The sequence below is a fragment of the Podarcis muralis genome, chromosome 3, assembly GCF_964188315.1.
Source record: "Podarcis muralis chromosome 3, rPodMur119.hap1.1, whole genome shotgun sequence".
In the NCBI taxonomy this organism is placed as follows: domain Eukaryota; kingdom Metazoa; phylum Chordata; class Lepidosauria; order Squamata; family Lacertidae; genus Podarcis; species Podarcis muralis.
Window position 1 is genome coordinate 52,810,284 of NC_135657.1, and position 16,914 is coordinate 52,827,197.

At 43.1% G+C, this 16,914-nt stretch overlaps 1 protein-coding gene across 1 annotated transcript; it reads right to left on the reverse strand.

The window, feature by feature from the left end:
* Positions 1-92: 92 nt before the first annotated feature.
* ACAT2 (acetyl-CoA acetyltransferase 2) lies at positions 93-11,454 on the reverse strand. Its single transcript, XM_028723819.2, has 9 exons — positions 11,297-11,454; positions 8,658-8,792; positions 6,717-6,898; positions 5,868-5,985; positions 5,385-5,528; positions 4,270-4,392; positions 2,341-2,495; positions 1,144-1,254; positions 93-324 (listed from the first exon to the last, which is right to left on the reverse strand). Exons 1-9 carry the CDS (start codon positions 11,349-11,351, stop codon positions 157-159), a joined length of 1,191 nt encoding a protein of 396 aa, XP_028579652.2. The 5' UTR covers positions 11,352-11,454; the 3' UTR covers positions 93-156.
* Between the last annotated feature and the right edge of the window lie 5,460 nt (positions 11,455-16,914).

Genomic DNA, 16,914 nt, shown 5'->3' on the forward strand with positions numbered 1-16,914 from the left:
CACAGTACTAGTAATTTAAAGTTGGTACAGCATTTGCAGTGATGGAACTGAGATAGTGACGTGGTCACAGTAATTGAAGGAAGAGGCGGCAGTTAAGACAGTTTCAGTTTTAATTGGAAGCCATGCAACAAATACAGAATTACCGAAACACTTCCCTTATCTTTCTACACACATGGCTATGCCCATCCCTCCTCCTATACACAAAGCAGCAACCCCTCGTTTTCCACCTGTTCGTTCCAGTGCATGCACAAGCGTAACAAGGATCCGACAACCAGATGCTCCAAGAGGATGGCCAAGGGCAACAGCCCCACCTTCAATGTTCACCTGCCACAAAAATTAAGTGTCCCTGTTAAATTCAAGTATACCATAGAACAAGGCAGACAAAGGGGCAAGAAGGGAGATGCCTCAATGACATTCTAATCAGCCTTCACTGGAGAGATTACTCTATTTTTTTAAAACAACCATTACAGATAAAGTCAGAAAGAGGACCAGTGAGGGTGAAGAAAGTCATTATGTGATAGTTCGGCAGCAATACTGTGTGAATTCTCTTTAAAAGCTGTGTTGATAAGCAACATTTATTCCAGAAAAAAATGGCTGTAACCCTGGGAGTTGAGGGAGGTAAACTGTCTATTTGCAGGGGGAGTGACCCCCAGTTTCTTCAAAGCAACAGCTATGGCTGGTAGCCAACCGATTTGGTGGAGCTACCAGGAGGGGGCACGGAGGTGTGACCAAGTTCTGATGCAAGGCAGGCAAAATCACTCTTCAGAGAGTGAGTGGTATGGCCTGGCAAGGTTAGTCTCAAGGACCAGATAAAGGCCTGGAGAGGGGCATCTGGGCCTGTGTTTCCCCATTCCTGCACTGGAGGAAGGAAACGGCTTCTGTAAATTCCTCCTTCCCTCTCCCGTCCCTCAACAGTTTAACACCCACCAAACCTGTGTACACTTTTCTTCCAGTAGGAGGCTCTCCACCCTCCAAATCATCCCCTTCTGCAAATGAAATGAGCCCTTCTATATTCACCAACCCCCAATATATGCAAATTTATTCTGAATGCCTTCCACCTTATCTGAGAGAGGCTGCACCTAATTATCTCTCCCTTTGTCAGATAAGGTTAGATGATTCCAGTATTGCGCTTTCAGGACGTACCTTTTCCGGGTTCAGTTTTAGCTCTTTTGTTACTGCACAACCTAGAGCAGCAAAGGCTTCATTGATTTCATACAAGTCCACTTGATCCACTGTCCAACCTGCTTTTTCCAGCTGCAGAAGGGCAAACAAGTAATTAACATCAAGGCTTCAAGCAATTAGCAGCAAAGCTGGTCTGTGTGCCTTCAGGTTTTAGAAGCGGAATATAACCAACTAGATTCCAGACATTAGGAAAATAGGGTAATGCTATGGGCAGTTGGTTATTGACTCTAAAAATACTGTTTGAAGCCTTCCCATTAACATGGAAGAAGTAAAATTTTACGCATAGGCTCATTAATTGCATGAGTCTCACAGAAACTGTGTGCCAATGTCTCAGATTTATTCATAGAAACTAAAAGAGTGCATTGCTTGGAAAACAGTAATTTAGCATCAACTGAAGATTTCCCAAAATCGAGGCTTTTTTTCCAGCCAGAAGAATGTTCCGGCACCTCTCAGGTGGGCACTACTGCCATTATAGGAGAACAAGGGAGGCGTTCATGGTGAGTTCCAGCACCTCTTTTTCTAGAAAAATGGCACTGCCCAAAACATTTTAAAAATTACCATATTTTTCTGTATATAAGACTAGGTTTTTCCCCCTAAAAAATAATGTCAAAAATTAAAGGGCGTTCTATGCAAAGATACATCTCCCCTCCCCCATTTTCTTAAATCTGAGTCCCCAAAAACAGCAGGCATCTTATAGACGGAAAAATACAGTATATCGTTTGGGAGGCAGCAGAGTGTATGTTTAATACAAGATTTGTTACTCGGGACTAACCAGCTATAGTGGTACCTCAGGTTACATACGCTTCAGGTTACAGACTCAGCTAACCCAGAAATAGTACCTCGGGTAAATAATAATAATAATAATAATAATAATAATAATATACAATTCTATTTATATCCCGGCCTCCCCAGCCGAAGCCGGGCACAGAGCGGCTAACAACAGTATAATGATAAAACATTCTAAAAATCATTTCATTAAGAACTTTGCTTCAGGATGAGAACAGAAATTGTGCTCCGGCGGTGCGGCGGCAGCGGGAGGCCCCATTAGCTAAAGTGGTGCTTCAGGTTAAGAACGGACCTCCGGAACGAATTAAGTACTTAACCCGAGGTACCACTGTATTCTGAAAATGTTCGCCCTGTTCCCAATATATTACTTACAGCTTTCTTTATGGCTGAGACAGGCGCAATCCCCATGACAGAAGGATCTACACCAGCTTGGGCCCAGGATACAATCCGTGCCAAAGGGGCAAGACCTCGTTTAAGGGCTTCAGCTTTCTTCATGAGAATTACAGCTGCAGCACCATCATTTAGACCTGGGGTGGAGTGGGGGGGGGGGAGAGGGGACACGGCTTGAGACTCAAAACATGCCATTGAAAGCGTTCTCCAGGTAGAGTAAAACCTGAAAGTAGATAGAACTAAACAGTAGAAATCTTTTGCCCTCTGCCCTTCAGCTGCCTATTAGCACAGGAGTGAATTAACTTTTTCTAGCCAGTGGGCCAAATCCTTATCCCCATGACCCTAGTGTGCCAAATTTAACAGGTAGATTTCCCCGCAAACATTACTAGAGCTCCCCCCCCCCAAATGTCACAACTGGAAAGCAATGGCAAATGAGACTTGTATACAAATATAACTTCAACTATAACTTCAAAGTGGTTGATAGGAACACTTATCTTCTTCAAAATTGTAGTTATCAGTAAGTTATCAGTATTAGGTAAAGGTAAAGGACCCCTGACAGTTAAGTCCAGTCGCGAACGACTCTGGGGTTATGGCGCTCATTTCGCTTTACAGGCCGAGGGAGCTGACGTTTGTCCGCAGACAGTTTTTCCGGGTCATGTGGTCAGCATGACTAAGACGCTTCTGGCGAAACCAGAGCAGCGCACGGAAATGCTGTTTACCTTCCCGCCGGAGCGGTACCTATTTATCTTGCACTTTGCACTTTGACGTGCTTTCAAACTGCTAGGTTGGCAGGAGCTGGGATTGAACAACGGGAGCTCACCCCATCGCAGGGATTCAAACCGCTGACCTTCCGATTGGCAAGCCCTAGGCGAACCAAATTGTTTAAGGATGGAATATTGAAAAGTGTAACCTGCCACAAAATGTTGCGGTATGGCTCAGTTCCCCTGTTCGGGATTCAAAACATTCCAGCTTATCCGTCCACCCCAGTTTTCCATTCTCACCTCCCACCAGCCCCAGTCCATCAGCATCCTGTGGCCACTGAGCACACTTATTCCTCAACTGGGAAGTTTTGAGAGTTCTCCCCTTGCAGATTTCCCCTAAAGATTTATACATTTCTTTGTACTTCCGCAAAGGTGGAGGTTCCCAGCTTGGTGCTGCTGCATTGGCTACATACACAACAGCACTTTGAGATCGGGTTAAATATATACAAGTAGGACCTGCAAGAAAATGTCACAGAATTCCAGACACTCCCATCTCATTCCTACAGGGCTTCCATTTCTCCTGTCATCAGCATTCCATGCCCACTGAGCGTGCTCAGTCCATACTGAGTTTTCCCCTTTGAGGGTTCATGAGGGACAGAAACACGCCTTTCAACTTTGAAGGACAACACAACACTTTAAAAGAGGCTTTTGGGATTCTGCATGGCAAACTGTATTTTACAAACAGTACTTTGTACTGGTCTTTAAGGCTGGATCTAGACACATCAAAGAAGCGTTCCAGTTTATAGCATTGTAAATTTAAACAGGGAAAACAGGTAGAGAAAAACGGGACTCCATGTCACCATCTGGTGGCACAATGTTCTCACATATACAATGCATATAAATTGTTTTTTCTTTACCAGTCTAGTCGAGTCCTAAGTCTCTACTGAGGAAAGGCCTAACCACCACCTCCCCCACCCCACTGCAATGCCCCAAGCTGTGGTTGGAGAAAATACATGCCCTTCCCCAAGTATTCCCAATTGTATCTGTCTGAAGTTAAAGAAAACTTGCTTGAAGCAGATGCATTTTAAGCATTATATTTAAGTGGTATCCATTATGATCCTTAATTACCCACCCTTCACCCTCGGGTCCTGGGATGGGTTACAAAATTAAAACGCACTATTAAAAATGGTTTATAACATCTTAAACAAACCTGAGGCATTTGCTGCGGTCACGGTTCCTGTTCCATCAGTTATAAAAAAAGGCTTGAGCTTTGCCATCGTTTCCAACTTGGTACCAGGGCGAGGATGCTCATCTGCTTTCACTTCAACCGGACCTGCAAGGCAGCAAGTATTTCAGAAAGAACTGTCTACGTAGAATTTAAAATGGAACCTAAGATCTCTGTACCCTATCCAAATGGAAATTCATCTCCCTGCCCCCAACCCATCCCCGATCCTGTCCTCTCCCATTCACTTCTATGGAAGCAGTCGCTCTGTGCTTGCAGAGCCAGCCCTCCACTGCAGTACAATGGGGAGACACACTCACACAACAACTCATAGCAACTCTGTGTTCCCACAGAAGAAGGCCTAGGGCTCCGGTCTACTTCCAATACGTACAAAGGTACGCAACGCAACAACAGTACTGCTTAGAGTTAACCCATGGAACATTCGGCTTCTGAGGTTCCACCTCTCTTTTTAATAATAATAATAATAATAATAATAATAATAATAATTTTTTATTTATACCCCGCCCTCCCCAGCCAGAGCTAGGCTCAGGGCAGCTAACACCAGTAAAATTACAGTAAAACATAATGGGGGGGGGGGACCCAATTTAAAATACAGGTTAAAATGCAACTTAAAATGCAGCCTCATTTTAAAAGTAGCCCATAAATCAAAACCATAAGGGGAGGGAAACATAAGGGTCAGACTGAGTCCAAACCAAAGGCCTGGTGGAACAACTCTGTCTTGGAGACCCTGCGGAAAGATGTCAAGTCTCTCACTCTTTACTTACTGTTAAATGAATTAGACTTTAAGACAAAGGTTCAGAAGGTCAGGAAACGTTGGCTCAGAACCGTTTCAAACAGGAGACCTCTGAAAAATTGCTTTGCAGCCTGACAGCAGTGAAATGGTTACCATCCATCATTTCAGCTTTACTTCTCACAGTGACAATGTAAATTACTAATCTTATGGGCCAGACTCCACCCACCTCTGAGTTAGATCATTATCCCTGATAACAGAGAAGAACTGAAGCACAGAAACAGATCCAGATCGTGATAACCAGTCATACGCCCTGTACCCAGAACAGGTGTTGCTATGAATGCATACTCACCTTTCCTAGAAGGCACAGGAACAGGAACAATCTCTTTATCAAAATAGCCAGCCTTCTGGGCATTTTCAGCCTTGTTCTGTGACTGTACAGCCAGTTGATCTTGCTCCTCTCGACTAACCTGCCACTGCTTGGCAACATTTTCAGCTGAAACCAGGAGTTGGGGAGTATATACTCATTATCAAGACGCAGCAAGAGTCACATTGCCATATGCACAGCACAGCTTTAATTGCATCAAAAGTTCAGTAATGAACTATGGGAACCTGCTGCCTCCAACGTTCAATGCTTACTCATGACACGATCAAATCTATTTTGTTGGAAAGGTATGCCTGTTGCTTAAATAAATGTTTAAAGCTATTGCTGAAGGAAATGCGAAAGCTGAAATGGTCCATCTAATAGTTAATAAATAAAAATAATATCCAATATTGAACTAGACTCTTCCCCCACCCACTTGACAATGCCATTTGGAAGAATCATACGGCTTACCAGTTATACCCATGTGGTAGTGGTAGAAGGCATCTGTCAAACCATCCAAGATCAGAGTGTCCTGCAAGGAGGCTTCCCCCATCTTCAACCCATTGCGCATATGAATGACATGAGGCGCCTGCAAGCAAATCATTTTGACACATTTAGAATTCTAAGAATGACGTTGTTTGGAGGTGGGTGGAAATCAAGTCTCTTCTGGCCAGTCCCTCGCCATGTCACAGCTATTCCGATTTCTGTAAACAAATGAGGTCTACAGAAGGGGCCGCAGTACAAGGTTTGCTTATGGAAGATGCAACCCCAGTTGAAAGAATTGCGTAGGAGGTAACAGGGTATACCTCTTCCAGAGCCCTTGGAGGACTGATGATGATCTGAGTAGGCCATACATGGGCAAATGGTCAATCCAGAGACATCCAAGGTATGCTCAGTTGGCGAAGTAGTTGACTAGAAAAGGATCCTACCTGTTCTGGATGGGGTTGGACCACTGGTGATGTCAGGACTTTAGGGCAAAGAGAGAGGAATGAGCAGGAAGGCTCCTAACACAGCAGGACTGTGATTTGAAGTGAAACGCTTGCCATCTAAAGAGGGGAGCCCCCATTAAGTCAATTAAGTCCAGAGTCTAACTTTACTTAACTGAACCATTGAATTACACACATACTCTCTGCCGCCCCATGTCTACAGCTTGGGGATGTTGTTAGACCCAGCCTTGTTTCAGTCATAATGATTCCACTATGCAAATAATGGCTATTCTGAACTAGTCCAAATCTTTCTGCCCTGAGAATTGTTCCAAACCACTAATCTGCAAAAACCAACTAAGTCTGAGGGCCCTTTTATGAACAGCAAAAGCCTCACCTTGCTCATGCTTTCCATGCCTCCAGCCACTACAATACTGGAATCTCCTATCATGATGGACTGAGCGCCTAAGCACACGGCTTTCAGGCCTGAACCACATATCATCTGGCAGCTCCAAGCAGGTATCTCATATGGAATCCCAGCAGCGACACTGGCTTGTCGGGCAGGATTCTGACCAGCACCTGCAGAAATAGAAATAATTCATCAGCATGCAGAGACAACCAGGCTCAACTGCTCTCATTCCTTCCCCCTGACCAACTTTCGGCCCTCCCCATTCCTTTCCATATGAAAAGGCAAAAAGGACACAGAAACACCATTTGGCTACAATATTCTCAAGCATCCTGTTTTGTTCTTAAGTGGATAGCTGGCTCCTGCTTGCAGAATCAGATACTGCTTTCCAAAACCTACACTTAACTCTGCATTTCAACACCTGCCTTTGGGTTGATCAAGTCACCTCTGCTCTGGATATTCTGGTGTCAAGAGTGTTTTCTGCTCTTCCCTGACACCTGATTTGGGGCTTCTGTGCCTTCAGGATAAATTACAACATTCCTATGAGCTGTGCTTCATTTAGTTTTGAACTCCCACGTTCTACTGACACAACTTCTGTGCCTTCCCTCCGTCTTCCATGTTCTTTTTCTGGGCACCTTCCAGGAGTCAAAATAAAACCTCCTTGCTTCCTGACCACTTTTCAACCCTGCACAACAGTTCTGCCAATTAGAACTCTTATGAGGGCACCCTATGTCACCTCAGCCCTCCCCCAACTGTCTACTAGAAGACGCTTAACCATGGAAGACCATCTCAGGTTAGCTTGGATGGGAGAAGACTGTAAGGGGCTCAGTAAGCGAGGGATTAGGAAGAAAGTATGTTAGGGACTGACAAGGTATCAGGGGGAGTGAATAGGATTATTGTGGACTGGAAACTCAGGAGTGGGCAAGGAACATTTTTATAAGATTCATTCGCAGAATGAGGGAGGGTAGGGAACTTCAGGCCAAAGGGCAAAATACAACCTTTCAGAGCTCTTTATCTGGCTCATGGGGTGGAGGATAGAGAGGGATGTGCGAGTGTGGAGAAAGTAGCCTACTGTACAAATTCACCTCAACTGCTCCATCAACTTTTCCCTCTGCTCTTTCCCCCTCTCCACTGACATGCGTCCCCTGGAAGGTTGCCCAGAAGGGACTGCTGCCCTCAGTCTGAAGAAAGCTCCCCACCCCTTGGTTAGCATGTAGGGATGTGCTGTGACAGGCTTTTAAACTCCAGATACTGACCTTTCAAGGTAAGGGAAACTCTTCCTACTAAGCAATTATTCCTTAGAAGACAACTGCTGCCTTATAAACCAACTTCCCATGAGTTATGATGCAACCTGAGGTAAGGTTATTTTGGAATTCCCTTCTGAGATTTAAATTAAATGAATTAGAGTAAATGATTATGTTTGCTACCATTTGCTCACAAATAAAATCCAAGTGTTTGCTCTCACTTTGCTATACCAGCTTTGAGATGAATAAAAACGGTAAGTTGGGTTGCTATACAGCAAACTGTTGTAGCTTGAATACCCTCGATGCGGCCGAAGGTGAGAGAGCTGTGGCTTATCATTGAAGCCTCTTCTCTGGCCCTGTGGCCCACCACATGTTCTGAATGATGTGGCACATGGGGAGTCCTATATGTTGTGACAGAGAGGGCAGATGACAGGACCAGAGAAAGAACAGTCACAGTTGCTTCATCTCTGGCTGCCAGGGGCAATGAAAGGTTACAAGACAATTTGCTGTAAGCTGGCAACCCTACTTACACAGGGGAAGAGAAGGTGAGCTGTACAGTAGAGGAAGATTAAAAATATGACTCATAGTATAAATGCATATCTTGTCTAAGTATTACAAAAGCCCTAGCGAAGAGGGCAAAACAGATTCCAGACCAGCACCTGAGAAAACTGGTTCACTTAAGACATACCTGCAGCCAAGACTTGTCCAAATATAACCTCAGATACTTCTTTAGGTCCAATTTTTGCCCTCTTCAAGGTTTCCTTTATGGCTACAGAAGCCAGCTCATGGGCGTGCAAAGTAGACAAGGCACCATTGAAGGATCCTAGATAAAAAGCAAGTTAAGTTGTTTTACTACAGACAGGCCTTTTTCAACCACAAAATAAGTACTTTAGGAAAAGGTTTGTGAATCCAGGTCCAGTAAGGCATATGTAAATGGAAGTAATATGGGGTGGGGTGTTGCATAACTGGAATTGTACATATGACTCAAATTATGTTTCCTAGCAAATCTTGGTGCATAAGTGAAACATACCGTAATCTTGTCCATGCTGACTTTAAAATTGGTCTCACTAATTTAAATGAGACTTACTCCCAATAAGGAAGGATTTATGTTGGTGGGAACAGACTTATTGTTGGGGGGCAGAACGTCAGTTAATTAAGTATTTTTATTGTTTTAGTTGATCAGGGGGGCAGCAGCTGGCCTCCCAACCCCCCCCCCTTGGTTACACCCATGATTGAGTATTATGCAAATAAAGGCTCCCTTTGGTTTGGTTTCTATTTTGCTGTCTTTCAGTTTCAGTCATTCATGCTCAAAATCATCTAAATTCGGGGTGGGAAAGCACTCTCTCCTCAATGCAACATACCCCATAACACACACACACTGCCTGTGCCGCTCTTCACACTTGCTTTGTGCAAAATGGGTTTAAAAACGGTATTCATTATCAAACTGGAAACTCTGGCATGAAGCCAAATAAAAAAAGAGAAGCAGATGTATTAAAGCTAAGTTGTGCAATAACCAGTGTGAATATTAAGAGTTAGTATGGAGAATAAAAAATAGACTATCAAGAGTGGGGAAAGATGATTTTTAAATAGAAGACAAAAGAGTAAACTTGTTGAAGCAGATAAGAGGCTGCATTAAAGTAGAGGCAATAATCTATTTTGTCCTGCGGTAACACACAGAGGAAACACACCCCTCATAAAGGCATGCCACATGTAATCAATGTTGAAAACAACTCTGCACATGTTCAGAGGTACTTGAGCTGCATTTTTGAGACCAGGAGTTGGCATTGAAGCTTTCTCCCAAAGCGAGTTGCCGACCCTGGATCTCCCCTCCAAGGACATTGTCACATGACCCAAGAGCCACATCCTTTTACCCAGGGCCGGGTTTAGGTTTGATGACACCCTAAGCTACTGAAGGTAATGGGGCCCTTTATATGTCCAGCTGTCCTTTGTCAACAACAAATTGTGGCGGTTTTTTGTGTTGAACATATGCGATATAGTAATTTATGGATCTAATAGGTATCTAAAGCCATTTGCACATAACAAAATATGTCTTTTATCAAAGTAACTTACATCATAGGCACCCTATGTATAGAAATGAGCAAACCAGTGATATTTTAGGGAGCAGGCTAGCAGGCGGGGGCCATTACTTACATTATAGGAGCCTATACAACACAAAACACTGTTGCTGTATGTAGGCTTTATTTTATTTGTTTTTTATCCTATATTTTGGAAATGTACATCCAGGTGTTTTTTTTCTTTAAATTGTTTAGGGCCCCCCAAGAGAGTGGGGCCCTAAGCTACAGCTTGTTTAGTTTATCCGTAAATCCGGCACTGCTTCTACCTTGCAGCCATCTCTTTGCAGAGGACTGGCTAAAGAGCAGCATTAGGTTCTGTTAATCTAATGAGAGAACAGAAGCGAGCCGAGCTTTCATGGTTCTACCCGGGCCAGGCCAATCGGAGGAAGAGCGCGATTCGTCAGCGTCTCTCACGAAGCAATCACAGGGCTGCTCCGCCCGGTGGCTCTACAGTTCCTACCCAATCACTTGGGAGAGGCAGAGCCTGAAGTGGCCACGTTCATATTTACCACCGGCTCTACGCCACAAGTACTCCACGAAAATTAAGAAACTCCGAAATGAAGATGAGGTTGCTTGTTCTATTGAACTCAGCGCGGCTGGCTGGCTTCCGAGTTGACATGTTTGCACGGTTAGGTTTGGGCGATCTGGGGGAAATTACTCTAAAAGCTTGCAGTCCTCATGAAAACAGAGAAGAGTTTAGTCAAAATTTACAAGACGCCCACCTTTCATGTAGTTGCAATCACAAAAATGTTATTTAATTTTGGATTAGGGCCAACAAGCACGTTGATTTGGGATGACGTCTAATGGATCAAAAGGACAGCTCATCTTCAGATTCTCGCACTCTTCGTCCTCTCTTAAAAAACACACGAAGGGCTGGCCAATCTAAACTGCCCCCATCCTTCCTTCGAGTCTGCAGTTCCCCTTCCACGAGAAATGGGCTACAGCTCAACTGGAGGGGCACTAAAATGATACTGGAGAGGCACTGCGAAGTAGCAACGCCCGAGCGATTGCTTCGCTTTCCAGCCGCGATCAGAAAGATCAGATCAGAAGAATCTTTATTTGCATCAGCCATAACAATAAAATAAAATAAAATGGGCTGAAGATAGAGGTAAAAACTTAACTAGGCAAAATACATTTTGGAGGTTTACATCAATGATCAAGATCAGAAAGGAAGCGGAGCTTCTCCAATAGGTAAAATATTCCTTCCAGGCCCAAAGCCGCCGCAGCCGGCCTTGCGCGCCCTCCCACTCACCGACCGGGGTCCTGACAGCAGCCACGAGCACAACACTTTCCCCGCTTGCATCCATGCCTCCTCCAGGTCCTGCTTCGGCGGCTGGTCCTGCTGCACCTTACGCCTGGCCCTTAAGCCTCCTCGCGCCGCCCAAAAATCCCACGCGCGTTCTCATTGGCTGCGCGGGGCTACTCCCACCCCCTCAAGCGCCTCCGTCACGGAGGGCTCGGCTGAGAGTGCCGTCACGTGACAGGCGGGAGGAGGGAGGTTGCGTTTTCGCTTCCAGAGAGGCTTTGAAGGTGACGCCGTCTCCGTGCTGAAAAGATGGAGGATGCAAGTGTGCGGGAAGCTTCACTGAGGACTTGCAAAATTGTCCAGTAGCACCTTGGAGACCAACAAAGTTTGTTCTGGGTGTAAGCTTTCGTGTGCATGCACACTTCTTCAGATGCACACGAAAGCTTATAACCAGAACAAACTTTGTTGGTCTTTAAGGTGCTACTGGACATTTTTTAATTTTTTATATATATTTTGACTGCGTCAGACCAACACGGCTACCTACCTGAATCTGAGGACTTGCAGTTGTCACTCCCTCAGCCTTCCTCCCAGGAGCCCAGGGAGGTTAACTCGGGGTTTCCCCGCTGAAGCGATTCGAAATGATCGATTTACCCTCGTTTCTATTCCCTGCCCCCTCCCTGAAGGAGATCAGAGATTAGACGAACAACATTTTGTCCTCACAATAGGGTCCCCAGCTTCTGCGTGCTGTTAATCTGAAGAATATTTGTTGTAATTCTTTATTGTTACTTGTTTACAACATAACAACTATAACAATGTTGTCAGCACAAGTCAAACAGCCAGCTGCTTCTTTTTCCAGGGAGCATCCTTAAGCTCTAGACACTTTAACTTTAAATCAGACATGAACTCTAGAAAGTAAAGTCACAACCAAGGCCTGGAAGAGCGATGCCCACTCTTAACTTTTCCTTTCATATAGCTTGTTAATACCTAAATCATCAGTCAATCTGCTTTAAAATGCAGACTCATTCTTAACCTTATTATTAAATTTATTACCCAACCTTTACCCTAAGGTCCTATGAGAGGTTACAACAATTAAAAATACAGTTTACAACACTTAGAAAGCTTACACTTAAAAAAAAAAAGCAGCAAAAAAATAGTGTTGGTCCTGAAAATATATATTTAATGGGTCCTAAAGACCTGCATCTTCAGGATTCACCAAAAACACTGTACACTGAAGATTTGTTTTTCCGCTTTTCTGAAAGTCATTGTGCAAGATAATGATCTTCCCATTAATTTCTTCCTTGTTGGTCTGATTTGCCAATAGAAGTTCCCATATGAGCATGCAAACTAGTGTGCCTTAAACTCAGCACATAGACGGAGTTTGGCTCTGGAACCTGTTTTCAGTGCCAGGATTCAACCCTGGAACATATGATGCAATACTAAAGAGTATCCAACCAGATAAATATCATGAATTACTTCATAGTATGCAATAAAACTATATTAAATTCTGTCCTATAAAAGATCTGATCAATCACATGCACGACAAATCGCGTTGAGCTCCATTGTGAACTGCTAGCCCAGGGGTCTGCAACCTTTAAGACAAAAAGAGCCACTTGGACCCATTTCCGAAGAAAAAACAACAACTGGGAGCCGCAAAACCATTGCGACATTTAAAACAAATATATCTCTGGAGCCGCGATCTGACAGCGGGCGGGAAGGTGACGTCGGGACGGTGCGTGACTAACGCACGCACCGCCCCCATGTGACGTCACAGCCAGTACAGCGCCCACCACAGTGGGGAGTGTTGGGGCGCACAATGCGCCTACTCCCCTCGCTAGTATCCGCCCCGGAGCCGCGGCAAAGTTGTAAAAGAGCCACATGTGGCTCCAGAGCCGCGGGTTGCAGACCCCTGTGCTAGCCCATTTGCGGTAGTAAACCTCTAAGCTACAGTGAAGAACCCTGCCTTTTCCCTTTTTCCTCTGTTACCAGATGGGTAAATACTGCATCCCAACTTTCCTCTTATCTCCCAAAATTTTCTGTTTCATGACATGGAACCTTTTCTGGTTTTTCCATTTCTGCAAAGCTGGGCCTTTTAAGATTCTGCCTCGTAATTCCTATTTGATAACTCTCTGCTTATTCACCCCAATCTCTGCAATGGTAATTAAGTATATTGTCCAGGCACTGTATATTGTCCAGGCCTTGCTTGTGTACAGCATTATTCTATAGTGGTGTTTCAAGCTTCAAAACTGTATTATTACTTGCGAATCATTTTATATTGGCATGAAGCCAGCTCTAAACTTTTAGTCATTTTAAAAGAAATATTACAATTATAACAAGAAGCAGCAAGCATACTAATATTGGTCTGTGTTAAATTCCCAAATGATGTAAGGTTATCAAAGCCAATACTAGTGCATATGTGGACATAATAATCTCCAGTAAAGAATCCATGAATACTACTTTTTTATTCTGCTAAATTAGCCCTTCAGTGAACATGTGTGCAAGAGATGTTTGTGTAAATGTGTGTGCTAACGCACTAGCAGATCTGGTGGTACTACCATTTTGCCTGTTGCTGTAAGTAGATGGGGGGATCTAGAAGCAGGAAAGGCCTGCTACCCAAGGTGAAAGTGAGTAAGTAGGCGAAAGGCAAACTTCTGTTTCTCCACCTGAGTCCCCTATGTGCAATATGGGAATAATAATAATTGATCCTACAGCGATAGTGTAAAATTACTGATATTCTATGTGAAGTAGTCTGAATATTCTAAAGTACTGTACAAAACAAAGAGATATAATATGGGTTGTTTGCAATGAAGTTGTTCTCTTCCCCTCCCTCTCACCTCCTTGTGCACTCCCTCAAATCTGCTCTGCAGGGTTAGGGAAACCCCTAAAACAGATTGGGGGCTGGATGGTAGGAGGAGAGGGAGGTACAAGGGCACAAGTGGAAGTCCTTACATGACTGGAACAAGTTTGCTGGATACCATCCTATGTCATCACTGCAAATGATGGTCAAATGTCACATTAAGGTGAACTGCTAGTGTAATTAAATAATAGAGTTTAGAAAAGTTGGTAAATCAGCAACTATGAAAGTCAAGAGGTCCTTCTGAAGGTGAATGCCAGCAAAAATTTTAAGCCAAGAATCTACCACTCTTGGTACACTAAATAAACATTAACAAATAGTTGTAGGGATGTATGTGTGGATATCAGTAGTTCATTTCGTAATGACTTTTTGACAAAACGATACTGTGTTATTTCAATAAAAACTGCTGACGTCTGAGGGGATACTCAAAAGTGTATTCAGGATAGTAGTCACGATGAGTTTTTATTTTGCTCCTCCAACTTTTTAAAAACACCCCACTACCACCAATATATACATTACTAGCACCTTGAACCCAGTGTTGCTTGGGAATACTAATGCACTAAAAATCGGTGCAGTTTTGGAAGTTTCAGTCCATCATATTGATTCAAAATGGCATGCATACATAGACACAAACCTGCTTATTGATCTCAGGAACTGTCATGCAAAATTTGGCTACGATATCTTACGAGGTTTCCAAATGCAGAACAACCAAACAATATAGTTACATAATGTGTGGCTGCATTTTCCACATCACATGCCTTTTTAAGAACTTGAAGATTTATTGTTCAGAAGTATTAATGGTTCTTATGTACCACAAACAATTCTGCAACAGTTTAGAAAACTGAAATACATCAACTTATTAGAACAGTTCTGACTACAAATTCTGCATCAACTTAAAACAATTAGTGAATAAAATATGGTTCTAGATTGGGGTATTTCCCCATTTGATTTCACTATTAAACAGTATGTATGGTATTTATATTTGGTGGGACTACTACTACTGTAGCTTTCCAGTGTAGTAGTTGTGGTCCCACCACCAATGATAAAGCTGAATTTCACAGACCACCTGACTGGAGCTCATAAGACTACCAGAGGCTCACAGAACACCATCTGAGAACCTCTGACACAAAGATTATCCAAGATGATTGGATTGAATTATAATCGCCTTCACAGCAGTTACTCCTGTAACTATGTATTTACACTGGGGCATTGTTTCTTGTGAGTTCCCAGCCACTATGTCAAGACTACTCCAGTCTCTAGTGTGTTAAGAGCTATGAATACCAGCTGTGGCATCTGCTTCACTTTTCTTGTGTCCTGATCTTATGAGTTATGACCACCTGTTATCTAATATCATTTGATACCTATCCTCCAGGATTAATATTCCTTGTTTTGAGGCTGCCTTCATGAACAGTCGCCCACTGCCTGGACCTCCTATGAGTCTCTCCCTTTGCAATTGTTGACCACTTTTGACCTCTTTAGGCAACTCTGCTTGTCAGTAAATTTCTGAACAAGCTCATCTTATTGGCCCTGGTTCTGTTAAAGGTTGTTCATACCATGACTCACCTTGATACTGTTTTCAATCTTCACTTTTCTTCAACTGCCACATATAGCCTTCCTTCTGATTATTATTTTTTTAAAGAGAATAGCGAAGTAATAGTTTCTGTGAGTACGCCTACAGCTTAAAGTGTAAATTTAACTATTCTCTCCTCCTTCATCCCTGTAATAAAACCTGGGAGTTGTAATGCCAGAGTAGTGCCAGGACCCCCGAGACACAATTCCCTCATATTTCTGTAGAGCTAGAATCTCCAGAGGACCTTAGCATCATCCATAACAGTTTAAGGCGGCAATGCTAAGTACCTTACCTGGGAGTAAATCTCATTGAATGTATTGATTTAGGGTCACTTCTGAGTAAATAAGGATGATATGTTTACACTTTGTCGTTTAACTAAATAATAGCACCACAGACACATGTGAAGATGCTCTTCCTGTTGCATCACCATCCTTAGCAGATACAAGTATGGAAACCCCATGATGAAATTTTAAAAACTGTAGGAATGATGCATAGGTATATTCCAGATACTTTGAAATACTATTAGTGTTAGATGGGGGCTTCCATGTCAACGTACTAATATTTACACATGGAAAACAAGACATTTCCACAGAATTACAACATAGATTGCTACTGTTAAGTAAACCCTGGTAATTCTACCAGCCCTATAGGGAACAGGCACACTTTTCCCCTTAAAAAAATGTGTTTGTGGAGTTAGTTAATTCCAGAGTTCTTTTTCTGTTCATAATATAGCAGATCTGCCCTCTAGTGATGAGTGTACTTTATTTATTTATTTTACTCCTGCCAACGTGCTGGAGGCAACACTGCTAAGAAAACACAGAAAGGGTTGTTGTTGTTTTACAAAGGTTGAAACTACAATAAAACACTTTAATAAATTCCTTCTCACATTTCTTTGCATAATGCCCATTGCCATTGTTCACAAGTTACATTTGCCCCACTTTAAATGTCACCAGAATAATACAATTTATTTCTCAAAAATTTGAGGCTAAGGTTCTTTAAAAAAGAGATAGATAAGAGAGAACAGAAAGGTTGAGAGGGAACTGAATTATATGCAATACTTACTTTTCCTTCCAACCCTAACTCAAGGCTAGACCAAGACATTTTGCTACCTGAAACAAAAGTACACGATGACATCCCTTACAGCAGCTGCTATAATCATAGATTTATAAGGGACCCTAAGTCCCTAGTCTAACTCCCTGCAAT

What these genes read in the sequence shown, in the direction of transcription:
- ACAT2 (XM_028723819.2), bottom strand. Translation starts at nt 11,351, where the DNA reads ATGGATGCAAGCGGGGAAAGTGTTGTGCTCGTGGCTGCTGTCAGGACC. An exon ending in TGCTGTCAGGACCCCGGTCG is followed by an intron (nt 8,793 to 11,296) that starts GTGAGTGGGAGG and finishes CTTTTTATCTAG; the next exon opens with GATCCTTCAATGGTGCCTTG. An exon ending in GCATGGAAAGCATGAGCAAG is followed by an intron (nt 5,986 to 6,716) that starts GTGAGGCTTTTG and finishes ATTTGCTTGCAG; the next exon opens with GCGCCTCATGTCATTCATAT.